The sequence below is a fragment of the Bufo bufo genome, chromosome 4 (assembly GCF_905171765.1).
Source record: "Bufo bufo chromosome 4, aBufBuf1.1, whole genome shotgun sequence".
Classification (NCBI taxonomy): domain Eukaryota; kingdom Metazoa; phylum Chordata; class Amphibia; order Anura; family Bufonidae; genus Bufo; species Bufo bufo.
The window spans coordinates 573,065,115-573,082,831 of NC_053392.1; the positions used below are offsets into that span (position 1 = coordinate 573,065,115).

Consider the following 17,717-nt stretch of genomic DNA (forward strand, 5'->3'; position numbering starts at 1 on the left):
TAAATTAGCAGGTTTGAAATTAAATTTAAATAAATTTTAGTTTAAAAGAAAATGCAATGGAGGTGAATTCACGTATCGTGGCAGCGGGTATTTGTTTTGGTACAACACTATGTATTATGTTGTGTATTTTATAGTATTTTATGCTGTCATTATGAACTATTAATACAGTATGCTCTATAAAGTTATTACTTGCAGTTACTTTTACAAATTTGGACTGGCCATGGAGTTGTGTGCGTAACAGCGTTATTGTCCATTGTTGAGACTGTGACGCGTTACATAAGGGGCATCATAAGATGGGTACAAATCGCAGGGGCTCTTATGGGGAAGTAGCTGACAGACGGACGGGACATGACTGAGTTTTGCAGATTTTCTCTCTTCCACGAGAAAGGTGTAGTGCCACCTAGTGGAGGTGCAGTAGCTACCCTATAGTCAATGTCCGACCCTTTGATAGGCCTTTCAATATGACTTATGTTTCATTTACACTGTATTTTCAGCATTTTTTGGATGCTGACCCGTTTAAATTGGGGTTACAAAAGATGTGTACAGCCCATCGTGTGATGTTTGTCCATTCTGTGGCCCGGCAAAAAAATAGTACGTCCCATTTTTCGCGGTCTTCTCAGAAAGGAAAAAGGAGACACATCGTTTTGGAGAAGACTGTTGGTTTGGGTAATATCCATAGCCATGTTGAAAGACCTGTTAAAAGGTTAGACTGTGTTATTCTCTCTTGGTAGACAGCTAATCTGGATATCCTTTTTCCCCATGGAGCATTGCCTGGCCTAGAAGACTCCCTGTCCACAAGGAGAAACAATATCTCCCATGTCCGTTTTAGACGCTATCTTCATTCAACCAAGAGGACTGTACGCAGGGCTCCTACTGATTTATTTATTTTTGGTGATTGATTGGATGAGCAGAAGACCCTTCTTCATAACTCCAATTACAGCAGGCATGGCAGCTCTGGAGCACAGACTTCTGCTGACATATGATCTACTGTTCGGATGTTGTTATTTGGACAGATCTGTGCTTTACATAAACAAAAGCAAAACGCAGCTAACCAGTTCTGGACTCCAGATCCAGCAGTCAGTCCTGCAATCCTGCTTCAAGGGGTGCTTACTTATCCAAAAACTGTCCAGCGTGAATAAAACTTCTCCTTTTATTAGTACATATTAAATATCCATCTTTGGACTGACGCATTTCTAATGCACACTGCGTACTTAGTCATGGCGTGCTTTACTTTACTCTGGCGTAGTTTTAGGCCCCTTTCACACGGGCGAGTATTCTGCGTGGGTGCAATGCGTGAGTTGAACGCATTGCACCCGCACTGAATCCGGACTTATTTATTTCTATGGGGCTGTGCACACGAGCTGTGATTTTCACGCATCACTTGTGCGTTGCGTGAAAATCGCAGCATGCTCCTCTTTGTGCGTTTTTCACGTAACGCAGGCCCCATAGAAATGAATGGGGTTGCGTGAAAATCGCAAGCATCCGCAAGCAAGTGCGGATGCGGTGCGATTTTCACGCACGGTTGCTAGGTGACAGTCGAGATGGGGACCTGATCCTTATTATTTCCCCTTATAACATGGTTATAAGGGAAAATAATAGCATTCTGAATACAGAATGCTTAGTACAATAGGGCTGGAGGGGTTAATTTTTTTTTTTTAACCCACCTTAATCCACTTGTTTGCGCAGCCGTCATCTCTTCTGTCTTCATCTGTGAGCAATAGGACCTTTGATGACATCACTACGCTCATCACATGATTCATCACCATGGTGATGGATCATGTGATGAGCGTAGTCACGTCATAAAAGGTCCTATTGCTTACAGATGAAGACAGAAGAGATGCCGGCTGCACGAACAAGTGGATTAAGGTGGGTTAAATTATTATTATTTTTTTTATTTTTTATTTTATTTATTTTTTTAACCCCTCCAGCCCTATTGTACTATGCATTCTGTATTCAGAATGCTATTATTTTCCCTTATAACCATGTTATAAAGGGGAAATAATACAATCTACAGAACCCCTATCCCAAACCTGAACTTCAGTGAAGAAGTTCGGGTCTGGGTACCACAGTCGGTTTTTTATCACGCGAGTGCAAAACACATTGCACCCGCACGATAAAAACTGAACATCGGAACGCAATCGCAGTCAAAACTGACTCGCGCGGAAAACTCGCGCAGGTTTGCCGTAATGCACCGGGACGCTCCTGGACCTAATCCGGACACGCCCGTGTGAAAGAGGCCTAAGGCTGGGTTCACACTTGAGCGTTTTACAGCGCGTTCAAACGCGCTGTAAAACGCTCAACACATGAAAACCAATGCTTCCCTATGGCCCTGGTTCTCACTTGAGCGTTTTACAGCGCTGAAAAACGCGCTGTAAAACGCCCTACGCTCAAACAAGTACTTGAGCTTCTTTGGGGCGTTTTGACGCGCGTTTGTGGCCATAGGACATTGCAGTCAATCACACAAACGCGCGTCAAACGCGCATATGCAAAAACCGCTCGTCAAAAACGCGCGTTAAACGCGCATATCAAAGACGCTCATGTCTGAACCCAGCCTAAAGGTTTTGACGTGGACTACGTCCTTGTACACTTTTTTTTGTGTGTGGCACGCTGCACTTTTTATGCACATGGTTGAAGAATGTCCCATTCCTCGGCTTTCAGTAAAAATCTGATACTTAGGCCATTTTCACACTTCCATTTTGTCCCCATTCATTGTCAATGGGGACAAAACTGAACATACCGGAGTGCTCCAAATTACATTCTGTTCCGTTTTGTTGCGTTCCCATGCCGGACAGAAAAATGCTGCAAGCTGTGTTTTTTTTTTTTGTCCGGCATGGGATGTGGAGAAAAATGGATCTGGCATGACACACAATGTAAGTCAACGGTGCCGGATCCGTTTTCTTGGACTCAATAGAAAACGGATCCGTCTCCCATTGACTTACAATGGTTTTAATGCCGGATCCGTCATGGGTATTTTAGAGGTAATACAACTGGATCCATTCATAACGGATGCAGGCGGTTGTATTATTAATAATGGAAGCGTTTTTGCTGAACCCTGCCGGATCAGGCAAAAACACATATGTGAAAGTAGCCTTACTTACTGCTTCCCTCTGCTACACAACATGCGGCTATCGCATACAAAACTTGCCATATTTTACATCGTACTCCTATTGAAAGACTGTTTACACTACTCTTCTAAATAGTGTACCCCCCCCCCAAAAAAAAAAGCATCCGTTTTTTTTTTTTTTATATCATATAATCTATCTAATTCACATCGACCACTACACAGTGATATGTTAATAAAAGAATTTATTAAATATACATACGGTACCTGATAAATTTATAATACATCTAAAATACATAATCTATACTGTAAATAAATAAATGGATAAATATATATCAATACAGATAGAGGTGATCGTACTAAGGGTTAATGACGTCATGTATTATATTGTTGGTAGAAAAATGTCTCTAGTGGAATTGCTGAAATAAAGGATAAGAGAACAGTCACTATATTGGTCCACTGAGGAAGGAGTCGTGCTAACTCCAAAACGCGTATGGTGTAGACAAGTCTCAACAGAAGGAAGGAAACCGCAACATCATTTGCGCATCTTAACTGAATTTGCAACCAATCTGTAAAGAATCGAAAGTCCTGCCGTGCAAAAAAGATATCAAAGCAATGGCGAATCTCAAGTAGGGCCGAACTTTCATTGACCCTAGCTCACCAAACGGACTGTTTCTCCCCTTTTTTGTGCAAGTTCTTCGATTCAAGTCTACAACTCACGATAAAGTAGAGTGGAGGTATAATCATCTGCGCTGACAACACGTGGGACGCCACGCTAAGCGCAACGGCCAGAACATTTTACCGCTTCTACAAACAGTGAGTACTTGCCATATTGTATCACAGTGTACTAGCGGAGCTATAACTGTGAAACGAAGTTACCACTATAAAAAGGAATGTATGTAATCATACGCCAAGGACAGTACATTTTCCTATATTGAAAGATTAACGCATCCATATATTTTTTTTCCCTCTTGGAAGAATCGCATAGTGCGGACCAATATAGTGACTGTTCTCTTATCCTTTATTTCAGCAATTCCACTACAGACATTTTTCTACCAACAATATAATACATGACGTCATTAACCCTTAGTACGATCACACTCTATCTGTATTGATATATATTTATCCATTTATTTATTTACAGTATAGATTATGTATTTTAGATGTATTATAAATTTATCAGGTACCGTATGTATATTTAATAAATTCTTTTATTAACATATCACTGTGTAGTGGTCGATGTGAATTAGATGTAGGTGTGCCCCTCTTATCCTATTAAATATTTTTTCTCAAGGTTTGGGGTAACCTTTTTAGGGGGAGCACCCTTTTTCATTACAACTTGGAGGGTGAGCCATTCCGATATATCTCACATATAATCTATGTTCCTCTGTTCTAGTATTTCCTCTATAACATAAATTCTAGAACACTGTTTATGAACCTGGAGGCTCAGGATGAACACTAAGAGGGGTTTTAAAAAGACCCTGTGAATACATTATACATAAATCCTATATTCTTCATCATCATCTATGAAACCACTGTTTAATGGATAGAAAGTCTGCAGTTCCCTCCATCGCCACAAGCTTATCTTCTCTCTCATCAGCCCTTGCCCCTGGCTGGTATACCATGCACATATACAATATGTGGGAATGTTATTAATGACTGGCTTGTAGATCAGGCCACGTTGCATTGTGGGATGTATGGTTTTTAATTGTATCCAGTATTTGTGGAAATTTAAACCCCTGGACCTCCCTATATCTGAAAGCCGGTCTGGCCGTGAATGGTTTGATTGTTTTAAGAGCAGCTTTGGGTCTGTGTTTGAAGTGGTGTAGCGTGGTTTTAATAAAACCTTACTGCCCTCCGTGACCTCCTCGACTTGTTTGATTCTTTCAGATGCAAGGAGGAGAGCCTGCGCTGCCTGCCACGCCAATGGTTATGCAACGTCTTGGAGGAAATTAAATCTAGCGATCCGTCTTCTCGGCTCTGTGCAACCAGACGCAGCGCTGGAATTCCATTCTACATACAGGTACTGAGCAAGCCGAGGGCCACTTATTTTACGGGATTTAATGGACCAAGCAAAAGGACCTGCGTCTGCCCAGTTGAATTTCTTAAGAAAAACTTGGGACAATGTTTTTTACGTCTTGTTTCTGAGCATAAAAGACTCATGGACTTTTTCCAGATCAGAAATTGCCTGTGTTTAAAGTAGTATTCCCATATAGTCTGAACATTGATTGGATGGGGTCCGAACGCGATGATCCAGAGAATTAAAGGGGTATTCCAGTTACAACCGTCATGAATATAGAACGACTCTTTGATGTTTGAGTTACGGACCGCTGGGACCCCCGTTGATCAAGAGAATGGGTTTCCTGTCCCCCTATATAAATAGCAGGGGATGGTCGAGCCTGCACACTGCCCCTCCTTTCAAAGTCTATGGGACTGCCAGAAGATTGCTGTACTCCACCAGTCCCTGAATATAAATGGAGTAGCAACACCCATACTCGACCATCCCTGCCATTCATGTGGTGGCACATAGAACCCCTGGAGGTTCCAGCGGTTGACCCTCAATGATCTAACAGTTATTGCCTAGCCTTCATTCTGAGGATTGGGGAAAATCTCAAGAGCCGAGTGTCCACGATCAACAACAGCGGGCGCAGTACAGGAAAGATACCTGCAGTACAGAAGAGAACTGCCGACGAGCATCTTTCCTGCACTGTGTCCGTGCCGGACACTGAAGCGCATGTGCAGGGCGAGACTTCAGGAAAAGTCATGGCCAGGCGTGATCACTTTTACACTGCCTGGCCCTGTCAATCAAAGTGCAGACGGCACCGCAGCTACGGAGAGAGCGGAGCCTATTTGCATATATGAAAATATAAATAATATGAAATATTACGATTTCCTTCCCTCCTTCTCAGACTCTCCCATGCAGAACGTTGTAGGAAAGTATTAGGCACACTGCCCTCAGATAACCACCTCTGATCCATTCAAGGGCAGTGGAGACGGGCATGCCTCTGACCTTCCTACAGCTCTCTGCATGGGTAAGTCTAAAACATTGGCAGCCATCATAATTGAAATCGGATGGGGGACCACAATGACGGCAGAGTGGGAGGAGAGGAGGGCACCCAGTATGTTGACTGGATGTCGCTTTAAGGTGATAGAACATATGGTTCTTAGAAGCTTTTCCTGTTCGAGGTTGACCACTTGCCGACCGACTGTATATGTCCAGGCGGTCGACACATATCTCTGCACGGACAGTGACAGCAGGGCTCCCCATAGAGGAGGCGTGGATAGTTTTTACCGTCCCTGCATTTCCCATTGATTTATATACAGCGCTCAATGAGAGCTGTGTATAAAGATCAGAAAGCGGCAATTCTGCTCCCTGCTCCGGTCCTAATGGTCATGTGATTGCTGGAGCCGGAGTCTGCCCGAACTGCTGGGTCTTAGCAGACCCAGAGCAGCTTTACAGAGAGGCTGTACAGCCCCTGTATAACCTCTCTGGGGGGCTGTATTCCCCCGGTAACTGGGGATAATATGTCAGCAATAAAAAAAAGTCCCAAAAAGGTCTTGTTTGACATTATTTGGGCTCAAAGTGTAAAAAAATAAAGGAAAAAAGCTACCACAGCTTCTAAAAAATACTTTAGTAGCACACTATGCTATTAACAAAATAAATATGAAAAACAAAGTATCCCCCCCCTTATTTTGTTTTACACTTTCCTGGTAGTAAAAAAAATAAAAATTAATAAAATAAAAATTTCTTAAAAATAAGGCCCCATGTAATAAGAATTTTTTTTATGGCTTTCAAAGACACATTTGCTAGTGAAATGGCCCGGTCTTGATCTGGTTAAGTAAGCCTGCATCCCCCAAGGTTTGGACCTTTTTCGTGAGCGCTCCTCTTGCTATCACAAGGATTGTGCCTGTGTTTGCACAGTTGATTTTCTCTTCGGCTCTCATATTCACTTATGTTATGATCATAATTGGACCCTGATCATAGGTTTTGTATAGCAGTGCAGACTCTGTGCTGATCTCACATTCACGTTTCACCTGCAGTTAGTATTCCTCTTTTAAATATGCAGTTATTATCTTGCATGCTATTATTTACATTGACCTCATTTTTATCTAGTTTCCGTTAAGTGAGAAGAGGTCACTGTTTGTAGATTTTCCTGTTTTCGGTAACGATACCCCCAGCCCCATTATGTTTCTTATTGCAATCACTTGTAAAGTTTGCAACGACAATAAGCAGCCGTTCCTTGGTTAAATAGGGTCCTGAAGAGCTGTGTGAAATCTAACACGGGTTGCTTACAGCCTCAGTTAAGAGTGACAGAACTTTCTGCAAAGTCCTTCTAGATAGTTAGTGCTGCATTCTCTTCTCATTTAGGAGGTTTAAAGGGGTTGTCCAGCCTTGGGAGATTTTAAACTCTGGGCAGCAGCGTATTGTGCCTGTTGAAAACATACCCACCTGCTCCCTCTGTTCCTTTCCAGCTCCCCTCGCTAGTCTTTCAGTCTAAACTCTGTAAACTTCCGAACGGACAGTATCACATCTGCCTCTGCAGCCAGTGACTGGCCTCTGCGATAACATGTCCCCAAGCGGCACTTCACTGCTGGGTCACGCACACCATCTGCATCACAATTGAAGCCAGTCATTGGCCGCAGCAGTTGACGTGACCTCATCCACCCAAAAGTTACATGACGGGGACTGGGAGACCAGTGAAGGGAGCTGGAGCACCCGGGAATGGTTAAGTATGATTTTTTTCAGCAGGTACAATACACTGGGGCCACTGGTAAATACTCCCAATGCTGGGAACCCCTTTAAGGCCCCCATGCATAATAGGCTGTTGTCAGCTGAACATGCCGGCAGTCTAATGTGTCTGGGATGCTCCTGAAGGGAGGATCGGTCAAACTGTATTATTTTTTTTTACGTCTGATTCTTCTTTTTTTCCAGGAGGTAAGCTGGCCCCAGGCGTGTATGGCAGCATCACTCTTTCCATTGAGAACACATACATGTTCAGCCAAGCATATATGTATATAGAGGAGTTGGAAGTAATGATGATTGGGATGTAGTGGCGCCTAGTTTGGTTATCACCAAACCTTCCACCTTAACATGACCATTTGGCTTTATTGAATAGGAAAGCTATTGTTATTAAGAGATTTCCATGAGGGCACTTGTCACGTTGAAAACAATACGCTCGGAGGGTATACCTGAAAAGCTAATCATGGGTTTATAGATCTTACGTCATTTTTAGTTCCAAAATTCTGTACAGATTTTTTTCGTGTCTTCAGAGCTCAGTATTCTCTGCATAGGCATAGTTAAAGGGGTTTTCTGGTACCTATGACCTATCCTTTGTATAGCTCATTACTATCAGATTGAAAAGAGGTCTGGCACCCTGCAGCCCTATAGGTCAGCTGTTTTGGGCAGCTGTCAGTGCCAGAAACCATACAAGGGATGGACGGCGCCACCCACTGTTTAGTTTTTGGCACCGGCATATTGCCTCCCATCTACCATTCATTTGAATAGAACTCCTCTACTCTGGCATGACCACTACATTACTTCCGTCTCCTTCACCGTGTATTTTCCGGCGCCAACAGCTGCCAAAAACACCTGATCTGTGGAGGTGCCGGGTGTTGATCTGCCACTGATCAAATATTGAGGACCTATCCTGAAGGTAGGTTATCAATATCTAAGTACCAGAAAACCCCTTTAAATAATAAAATTATATCTGTCTTCAGCCACCTCTAGATGGAGCTTAAGAGCACACTGGGTTATGATGGAGTGTAATGTGTAAACAGTATGCAGTAACCTTCTGAGCTCCCTCTAGTGGTGGCTGCAGAGAATGAGATTGCTCTGCAGTTGTAAAACAGCTGTGACTGTTCTACAAAGAAATATAACGAAATTAGCAACTTTTTTGGACCTGTTTATGATAAAGTAAATTTTAAAAAAGTTGGACAATCCCTTTAAAGAAAGCCATTTGCTATACTTTTAACCAGTAAGAAAGAAAAAAGAAAGCAGTGACCTGCTGGATCTTATTAACGTGAAATGCATCAGTTTGGTCTGTTGTAGAACCAATAAAAACAAAACTTGATTCCGATGTGAACCAAGTCTTATTGCTGATTTTGTTGATTGCTTACTTTATAATAATTGCAATGTACTTTAGCATTTGGTTTTGCTGTAGTTTTTCCTATTTTTAGTAGCTAGGTGTAATGGACAATTGCCATCGACCTGCGGATAAAATGACACATTTTCCCTTTTTTGACCCTACAGAGGGGTCCTGATAAGTAATTCTAGAACATTATGTCTCTTCTTTGCGAAACATCGTTCGGCTTACCCAAGATAAGGTGCAACAAAGACGTTTGGTTGCATTAAACAAGGATTTATTGTTTCCATTAAAACATCATTTTGTGACTGCCAAACAAAACCCTATCTCCGTACGGGTAGATTGCTATTCTAGGTATCGTCAAACTGGAGTCTGCCAAGGTCGGTGACTTTTCTCACCATCAGTGCTTCTGCTCTAACCGCGTGTGACAATGGACTTTAAGTTCGCCTGTTGAGCTGCATTTTTCAGAATATCAAATGAATGCTTTACGACGATAACCTCTAAGTAACAGCTGTATCCATTATTCTGCTCTCGGGCTCCATATAGAACTCGATAAGATGGAGATTTTGTGTCATTCTTGAATTACGGCTGTTTTTTTGCAACTGCAAAACCTCTTGAAATGTTGGCGGTCAGATAAATAGACCCTTAGTTTCCTAAAACAAATTGGAAGGTAGAGCTAAAGAAAGTGACTGAAGGCCTTAGGATTTCTTCTTCCTATGTATCCTCGACTCATTCTTAAAATCGTTGGGAGTCCCAGTGGTCAGAACCCCATGATACCATCACTGAAATATTTAAGGCTTCACATTGGCCGCCAAGCTTCCAAAATGATAAAGCTGGAGGAAGATAACAGGATCTTGAATTTGGAGATAGGCGATCGAGACAGCTCCGCTCCTCCCCCGTATCCCAGCTTGCATATCACCAAGCATGCCCACAACACTGTGCGCTAGAATTTGTTAGGTTGTCTGCTTGCATTCAGGTGCCGTTAAAAGTGTTTTCCCACATTATGGCATCACTTTATAACTGAGAAGTCCAGCTGCTGGGACTCCTATGATCCTAAGAATGAAGAGCCCATGCAATGTAGTGAGCCACCATACTCATCTCCGCTAATATACCATTTTTAATCATTCCAAAATGGCCAGTTGTGCAGGGACATTTTTAGAAAGCTATATTACAACTGCATATGATGCTGGTGGTTTAATGGCTCCAAACCTAGTGACGGTTGCCTTTTAAATGTTTTTTCTGGGATTTACATATTGATGGCCTTTCCTCAGGATATAGGTGGGGGTCTGACTCCCTGGTCCAACTCGGCTGTATAAAGATGCCATGGAGCTACATGATTGCGTAGGCCTGTTCCTATGCTCCCTGGAGATCTGCGGTCTCTTCAAACAGCTGGTTGGTGGGGGTTCCAGAACTTAAATATTGATGAGTTCTCCTTAGCATAGCTGTAATTGGTTACAGCAGCTCAGTCCCATTGAAGTGAATGGGAGGAGAGCTGTTGTAACCAGACACAACCACTAAACAGTGTACAGAGGAGTGTACACTGTTTAGTGCGTCACGGCTCCTGGAAATAGCTTGTCGGCAGTGTGCCAGGAGTTGGACCCCTCAGATTTAATATTGATGACCTATTCCCGTGGTGGCTAACCTCTGGCACTACAGCTTTTGCGAAATTACAACAATGCATGCTGGGAGTTGTAGTTTCACAACAGCTGGAGTGACGGAAGTTAGCCACCACTGACCTATCCTAAGGATAGGTAATTAATATTGAAGTCCCAGGAAACACCTTTAACTTCTAAAGATAATAGGGATGGACTCTATCCACGACCTGATCCAAGCGTTCCTCCCAATGGTCTTGATTGATGTGTGCCCCCCCCCCCCAACCATGCAAATTATATTCCGTAGCAATCATATTACTTTACTTTAACAAAAATTGTTCTTAGCATAGCTGTACTTTAGTTATAGCAGCTCAGTCCCTTGAACTGAATGGGAGGAGAGCTGTTGTAACCAGACACAACCACTACGCAGAGGTGTACTTGGTTAATGTGCATCATGGCTCCTGGAAACATCTTGCTGGCAGAATGCCAGGAGTATGACCCCTCAGATTTCATATTGATGACCTATCCTAAGTATAGGTCATTAATATTCACGTCCCAGGAAACCACCTTTAATGGACCCTATCTAGGACCTGATCCAACTGTTTCTCCCAATGGTTTTGATTGACGTCTTTTTTTCCCCCCAACAACACAAACTATATACGGTAACAATGATATTTTTTTAACCGTAAATGTTTCCAGCATAAAGATCCTTTTTTTTTTTTTTTTTATTTATATTTTTTTGTGGCACATACCCAATTTACCCCCTTTAAGCCAAAGCCGACTCCATTGTTTGCAGGGCCAAAAGTGACTTCATTTTGTTGCCGTGCTGTGACTTGCGCTGGCGCTTGTCTGTGTACCATGGCATAATATCCTAAACCAACAGGGTAATAATGTTTAGTGGAAGAACAGTTGTTCATACAGTACTTATAAGATTTTTATTTGCTTAGTTAACACTTTCTATTATTTAACGGCATAAAATGGCATCTGGCATGTTCCATTTCCTGTTATGAAAGCTTTCCCTCAGAAGTCTTGTCATCTACAGCCTTGAGGTTGAGAAGGAGAGAAAGGCGGACTTAGAATATAAACCATGGCTTTTGTTTGCCTGTGCTCGGTTTTCGCAGGGATACGTTGTTGGTACATGTTTCTTGTGGAGTCAAATTGCATTGGACAAGGAATTGAGTTTGCTGAGGTGCATATAACCCGGGTCAGGAATTTTTTTTTCTTTAAATTGATTGCCCTATTTTTTTTTTTTCTCCCAATGGTTTATAGGTTTACAAAAGTACAGTAATAAGGTGATAAGGCAGTCATGTGTGTAAGCAAACAGTACCATTGTAGCGTTGCCGTGGTTTAGAACAAAAATGGAATCTTATAGTAAAAATTTTGCTCTTGGCCCTGAATAGGGGTCCCCCATCTATTAAGCAGAATTACCGAATAGGGTATGTGAAAATTAGGTTTCTAAGTCACACAAGCCCAATAACATCTGGAGTAAGGAAAGGAAGTCTAGGTTTGGAAGGTAGGGAGACTTGGGAGAGTTCCCAGTTATCATTAAAACAATACCAAATATATCCTCTGGTAATCCGGACAGCTAAATTGTGAAATCCCCCTGTCTAATCCTTTGTTCTTTGAACATTAGTGCACTAAGCGCTAGAACTTCCCATTGAACATAAACAGAGGTGTCCACTTGCCATAGTCTCTGTTTCCCCTGTAGTGGCAATGCAGGAAATTGAACACTGCTACCTGATCCCCTCCAAGTTACAGTTTATTGCTGAGGGTCTGTGTGGCAAGATTTATTTTAGTGGTTCTTTCCTTTTAATTCCTTGTAATGTAGTTGGTTAGTGGTACCAGGCCACCTAAGGTCTGTAGAAATTGTATATGTGTACAGACTAAGAAGCTAGAAAACCTCTAGGCATGTAGAAAAGAGTAATGAGGAAATCATCAGGGTAAGGAGATGTCTTGCGACTACAGCCTCTCTTTGTATCATATAGGTGTCAGCCAGATGCCACGTTGGGAACTGGTTGATGGGGAGCTCACTCATTTGTTCAAAGCATAGGTGACGGTTACTTACTTTACTTTGTATGTTATGTATTTTATAATAGTTTAGTAAACTTGTTATGCACCTAAGCCTTGTCAAACCTATTTTATTCCCGGATCTCAGAATTCACTGTAAAACAAGGGTCCAGGCAGATGATAATCATCTCATTGGGGGACCATTCTAGCAAAATAGGAGTCTCCAAAATAAATTTGATGAACTTATTTGGCACTTGCAGGATAACAGGCCGAACTAGATGGACAAATGTCTTTTTTCGGCCTTATGTACTATGTTATGTGCAGCGTACTCAAGTTGTGTTTAATAGTGTTTCTGGGTGTAGTAGTGCAATAGACACTAACCTGAGATGGCTGACTCTCTGCATAGGCAGGTGATGGTAGAAAATGTTCGTGACGCCAGTGCCAATTAAACGGTGGCACACCGTTTGCTGATAGCAGGAATAAATGAGGAACACCGTGATGTTAAAACAGAACTCCAACTTTAGTCGTTTTCATAGAGACATTAACGGAAGCGCAGTTCCTTTGCATACAGTCGATTTTTCAATACGGTTGATGCAGGCAATACAGATTGAGCAAGGTGACTACAGAGTGTTAAACACACAGGACTTGCAGTACAGGAGCTTGCACTCTATCTCTGACTGATCCTGGGACATAGAAAATCTTCTCCAAGGCCCAATACCTTAACTCTGGCGTATATCCTTGGTTTTAGCTTTATAAAGTACCTCCTCTGTTATCTTGAGTACCTCTTGCTTCTCTGGATTTTGCCTCTGTCTCTCTCCCTCTTTCCTCAGACTCTAGAAGCTTCTGAACGGTGGTCTTCCTGCTTCTGCATGTATATATATTCAGGAGGGGAACCTTCTACTTGGATTCGGAACCCGGTTACAGGGACTGCAATACCCTCTCCTGGTCCGCAGGCTTCAGGCCTGGACTTGTCTCTGACATAGTCTAAGCTCCAGCTTCAGACTGCAGGCTGCAGCTTTAGACAGACACTTAGACTAGACTCCCTTTCACTTCCCTGACTGGGCCTTATATATACTAGGGCTCTCTAGCTCCCTCTAGTGACTAGAAGCTGGAATGACACCCCTAGCAGGCCTGTACATGCAAGGATAATAGTAACAGGGAAATACATAACATTACATTACATGACAATTTATAAAGATGACATATACCAACTTCCCCATAAATAAGGGGGGAACGACAGCACACCAAGTGACACTTTTGTAGTGACGGGCATTACAGTCCCCGTACACTACATACCCCACTGCTTTAAGCTGAGTACGCCCTCGTACTCCATCAGGGCTCGCCCAACTGGAATCTCTACCTGAAACAGAAAAAAGAGACATGCAGGCATACATACATGTAATTCATCTGCATTTACATTCATATCAGGTCCAATTGGCAAAGATGAAGGGTGGTGACAAGGGGCGTCGTTCTCTTCTCTCAGGATAGTGAATGGAACTGGGGCGCTGACCTGGCACAGCGTAACATTATAACCAGGATAGTCCATGACAATGAATAAGTCCATAATAGAACAGCACAATAGATAAAACAGTATAAAAGTTTTTGGAGGCTCAAAGAACAAACATGAGTCCGTACCCAGGTTATTTTCCTATTAAATCACAGAGGCTCTCATGCGGTGGAGTCCATCTCTGGGCACATTTCCTTTTAAAAGAGCAAAAATCTCAGAGGCTCAGGTTCTTTTGAGTCTGTCTCCGGGCACGGTTCCTTAGTATCAAGTTGCACAATAAAATGACAGCAAAGACCAGTGCTGTAATACCCCTGATCAACCTGAAAAGGGGGTGAAGGGTAAAAGGTGCAACTAAGGAACAGGCACAACTTGGCGTGGGGTAGCAAAAGCAGGCAGGAGGTCCTGGAAACAAACGTGGCTTTGTTGGCTTTATTACTTCAGTGGCCAACACCTACCACTGAGCCGTAGATGAACTGGCAGTAGCAACAAAGGACCAGGAAAACGTAGGACTCCTGTCCTGAAAGGGTTAACACCATACTTCTTCGGTGAAATAAATCAAAGGCCTAGCAGGCTGATTCACAGTGGCATATCATAACCACTTGGCTCTGCTGGCAAGTACGGCCTGTAGTAGTCCTCTACAGGAGGATGGGCCCACATAACTGTATTAGGGGGCAGCTGCAAGGTGAAGGGGCCCCTAATAGGTATTGGCCCCATGGGCCTAGGGGTAAACCCTTGGGTGGACCGTACCGGTCCCGGCATGATAATGGTGGGATGGATTGGAGCGGTTACCGCCGCCGCAAGCGGTCCGGTGGGCTCTGCGCAGCTATTCACAGCAACCGGAGGTCTTCTTTGGGGCACTGGCGGAGCGGTGGCAGCAGAAGGTAGTCTACGGGTGGTGACAGGCACCCTTACCTCGTCCTTCTTCGGCGGCGTCTGGATCCTGGCGGTCGCGATCTTGCGCAGCTCCCGCAACTTCTCCTCCAGCCGGACAATCTGCTCACCGATGCTCCCCGTGTCAGAGTCGCTGTCATCTGCTGGCGTCGCCGGCGCAGGTACAGGGAATGACGGCTCGGACTCGGCCTCTGCAGGTTCTGGTGGCGCATCGGGTCTCCGACCCTTCCGGATGTTCTCCAAGGTAGCATGAAGTCCTTGCCAGTTTTCCATATCTTGTATGGTCTTCTCCCGACGAGGCAGCTCGGGGGAAGGATAGGGGCTCACCCATTTCTCCAACACGGTTGGCTGCCAGAAGACGTTAGGCCCAATGAAGGAGCTCCGCTCCTGGAAGGCGTGATGGGCCGGCTCTGGAGAGCGTTCCGGTTCTCGCTCGCAGCCAGAGTAGTCTTCTTCTTCTGCCTCCCAGTCCTCAGGTGCTCGCTTGGGACGGGTCACGGCAGTTGCATAAGGGCCTCTCAGGCTCTCGGCAGGGGTGAACTCCACTTCCTCTCCCTCGCGGAGGCTGTGTTGATAGGAAGGGAGGTAGTCTCTCTTGACAGACCTTCTATTCACATATAGGTCTCTGCCAGTCAGATAGTCTTGGATGAACCCGTAGCCACGGGTTTTGTCAAAGGACACCACCACTCCCTTTCTCCTTTCCAGGCGGGGTTGCGTGTTGGTGTGTCTTTCATGGATAGTCTTAGTCAACTCTTCGTAGTAGATCTTGGTCTTGGTATTCCGCTTTATAGCGGCCTCCCGGATCTCCGCCATTAGTGAGGACCATTTGAAAGAGGGCTGAAAAAAGTCTCTCCACGAGCCATAGCAGGGCTCTGGTTCTTTCTCCCTTGGGCGGCAGGCGGGTTTCTCCGGTCCCGGAGAGTAGGCCGGTGGAGCCTCCTCTGGCTCTACACCAATATCAGACATCTTTGCAATCTCAGGTGCGGACGTTGCAGCAGCGCTCTGTTCACTTTCCAACATGCTCGATCCTTCTCTGGAGAGCGATAGGGTCGCGTCAATTAAATCAGCCAGCTCCTCCCCTTGCACTGGGAGGCCGCCCCCCAGGTATTCCAGTATGGGGAAGGCGGTGTCCATGCTGGCAGACATGCAAATGTCCAGATAAGCAGTGGCGCCTGACCTTGAACTCCTTCCCGCTATTTCCTCAGAAAGGCGCCAATTTTTCCCGCCTTTTCGGAATGAAGATGACGCAGCAGTTATTTCAGTAGCCTCAGCGGCCATCTTTAGCAAGAAACGCTGTCTATTCACTGACAGCAAGCAGGATGATGAAAAGTCCACACAACCACACTCCAATGCGGCGATTTTCTTCCTCTTGATAGCGCAACACTGCACAGCGCTTTTTAGAAGTTTTAGGAACACTTTTGGTATGATTTTCAGTCCACAAAGTCCACTTTAAATAAACAGGCAATTTGTCACTTTGGTCACAGGGCAACTGTATAAGGCACAAAGTTCACGCTTCTTGCACTGGAAAGCGTGCGTATCCTGTTCGTGACGCCAAAAGAGAGGTGCAGCGTACTCAAGTTGTGTTTAATAGTGTTTCTGGGTGTAGTAGTGCAATAGACACTAACCTGAGACGGCTGACTCTCTGCATAGGCAGGTGATGGTAGAAAATGTTCGTGACGCCAGTGCCAATTAAACGGTGGCACGCCGTTTGCTGATAGCAGGAATAAATGAGGAACACCGTGATGTTAAAACAGAACTCCAACTTTAGTAGTTTTCATAGAGACATTAACGGAAGCGCAGTTCCTTTGCATACAGTCGATTTTTCAATATGGTTGATGCAGGCAATACAGATTGAGCAAGGTGACTACAGAGTGTTAAACACACAGGACTTGCAGTACAGGAGCTTGCACTCTATCTCTGACTGATCCTGGGACATAGAAAATCTTCTCCAAGGCCCAATACCTTAACTCTGGCGTATATCCTTGGTTTTAGCTTTATAAAGTACCTCCTCTGTTATCTTGAGTACCTCTTGCTTCTCTGGATTTTGCCTCTGTCTCTCTCCCTCTTTCCTCAGACTCTAGAAGCTTCTGAACGGTGGTCTTCCTGCTTCTGCATATATATATATTCAGGAGGGGAACCTTCTACTTGGATTCGGAACCCGGTTACAGGGACTGCAATACCCTCTCCTGGTCCGCAGGCTTCAGGCCTGGACTTGTCTCTGACATAGTCTAAGCTCCAGCTTCAGACTGCAGGCTGCAGCTTTAGACAGACACTTAGACTAGACTCCCTTTCACTTCCCTGACTGGGCCTTATATATACTAGGGCTCTCTAGCTCCCTCTAGTGACTAGAAGCTGGAATGACACCCCTAGCAGGCCTGTACATGCAAGGATAATAGTAACAGGGAAATACATAACATTACATTACATGACAATTTATAAAGATGACATATACCAACTTCCCCATAAATAAGGGGGGAACGACAGCACACCAAGTGACACTTTTGTAGTGACGGGCATTACAGTCCCCGTACACTACATGTACTAAGAGGATCCTAATTGTATGTGTGTGTGTGTGT

General features: G+C 44.1%; 1 protein-coding gene across 1 annotated transcript in view; it reads left to right on the plus strand.

Annotated features, from left to right (window-relative positions):
- The window catches only part of THADA (THADA armadillo repeat containing), a 591,430-nt gene that overhangs the window by 151,162 nt on the left and 422,551 nt on the right, over positions 1-17,717 (plus strand). The window contains 1 exon segment of the mRNA XM_040430339.1: positions 4,952-5,084. Within this exon segment, the coding sequence (XP_040286273.1) occupies positions 4,952-5,084 (133 nt within the window).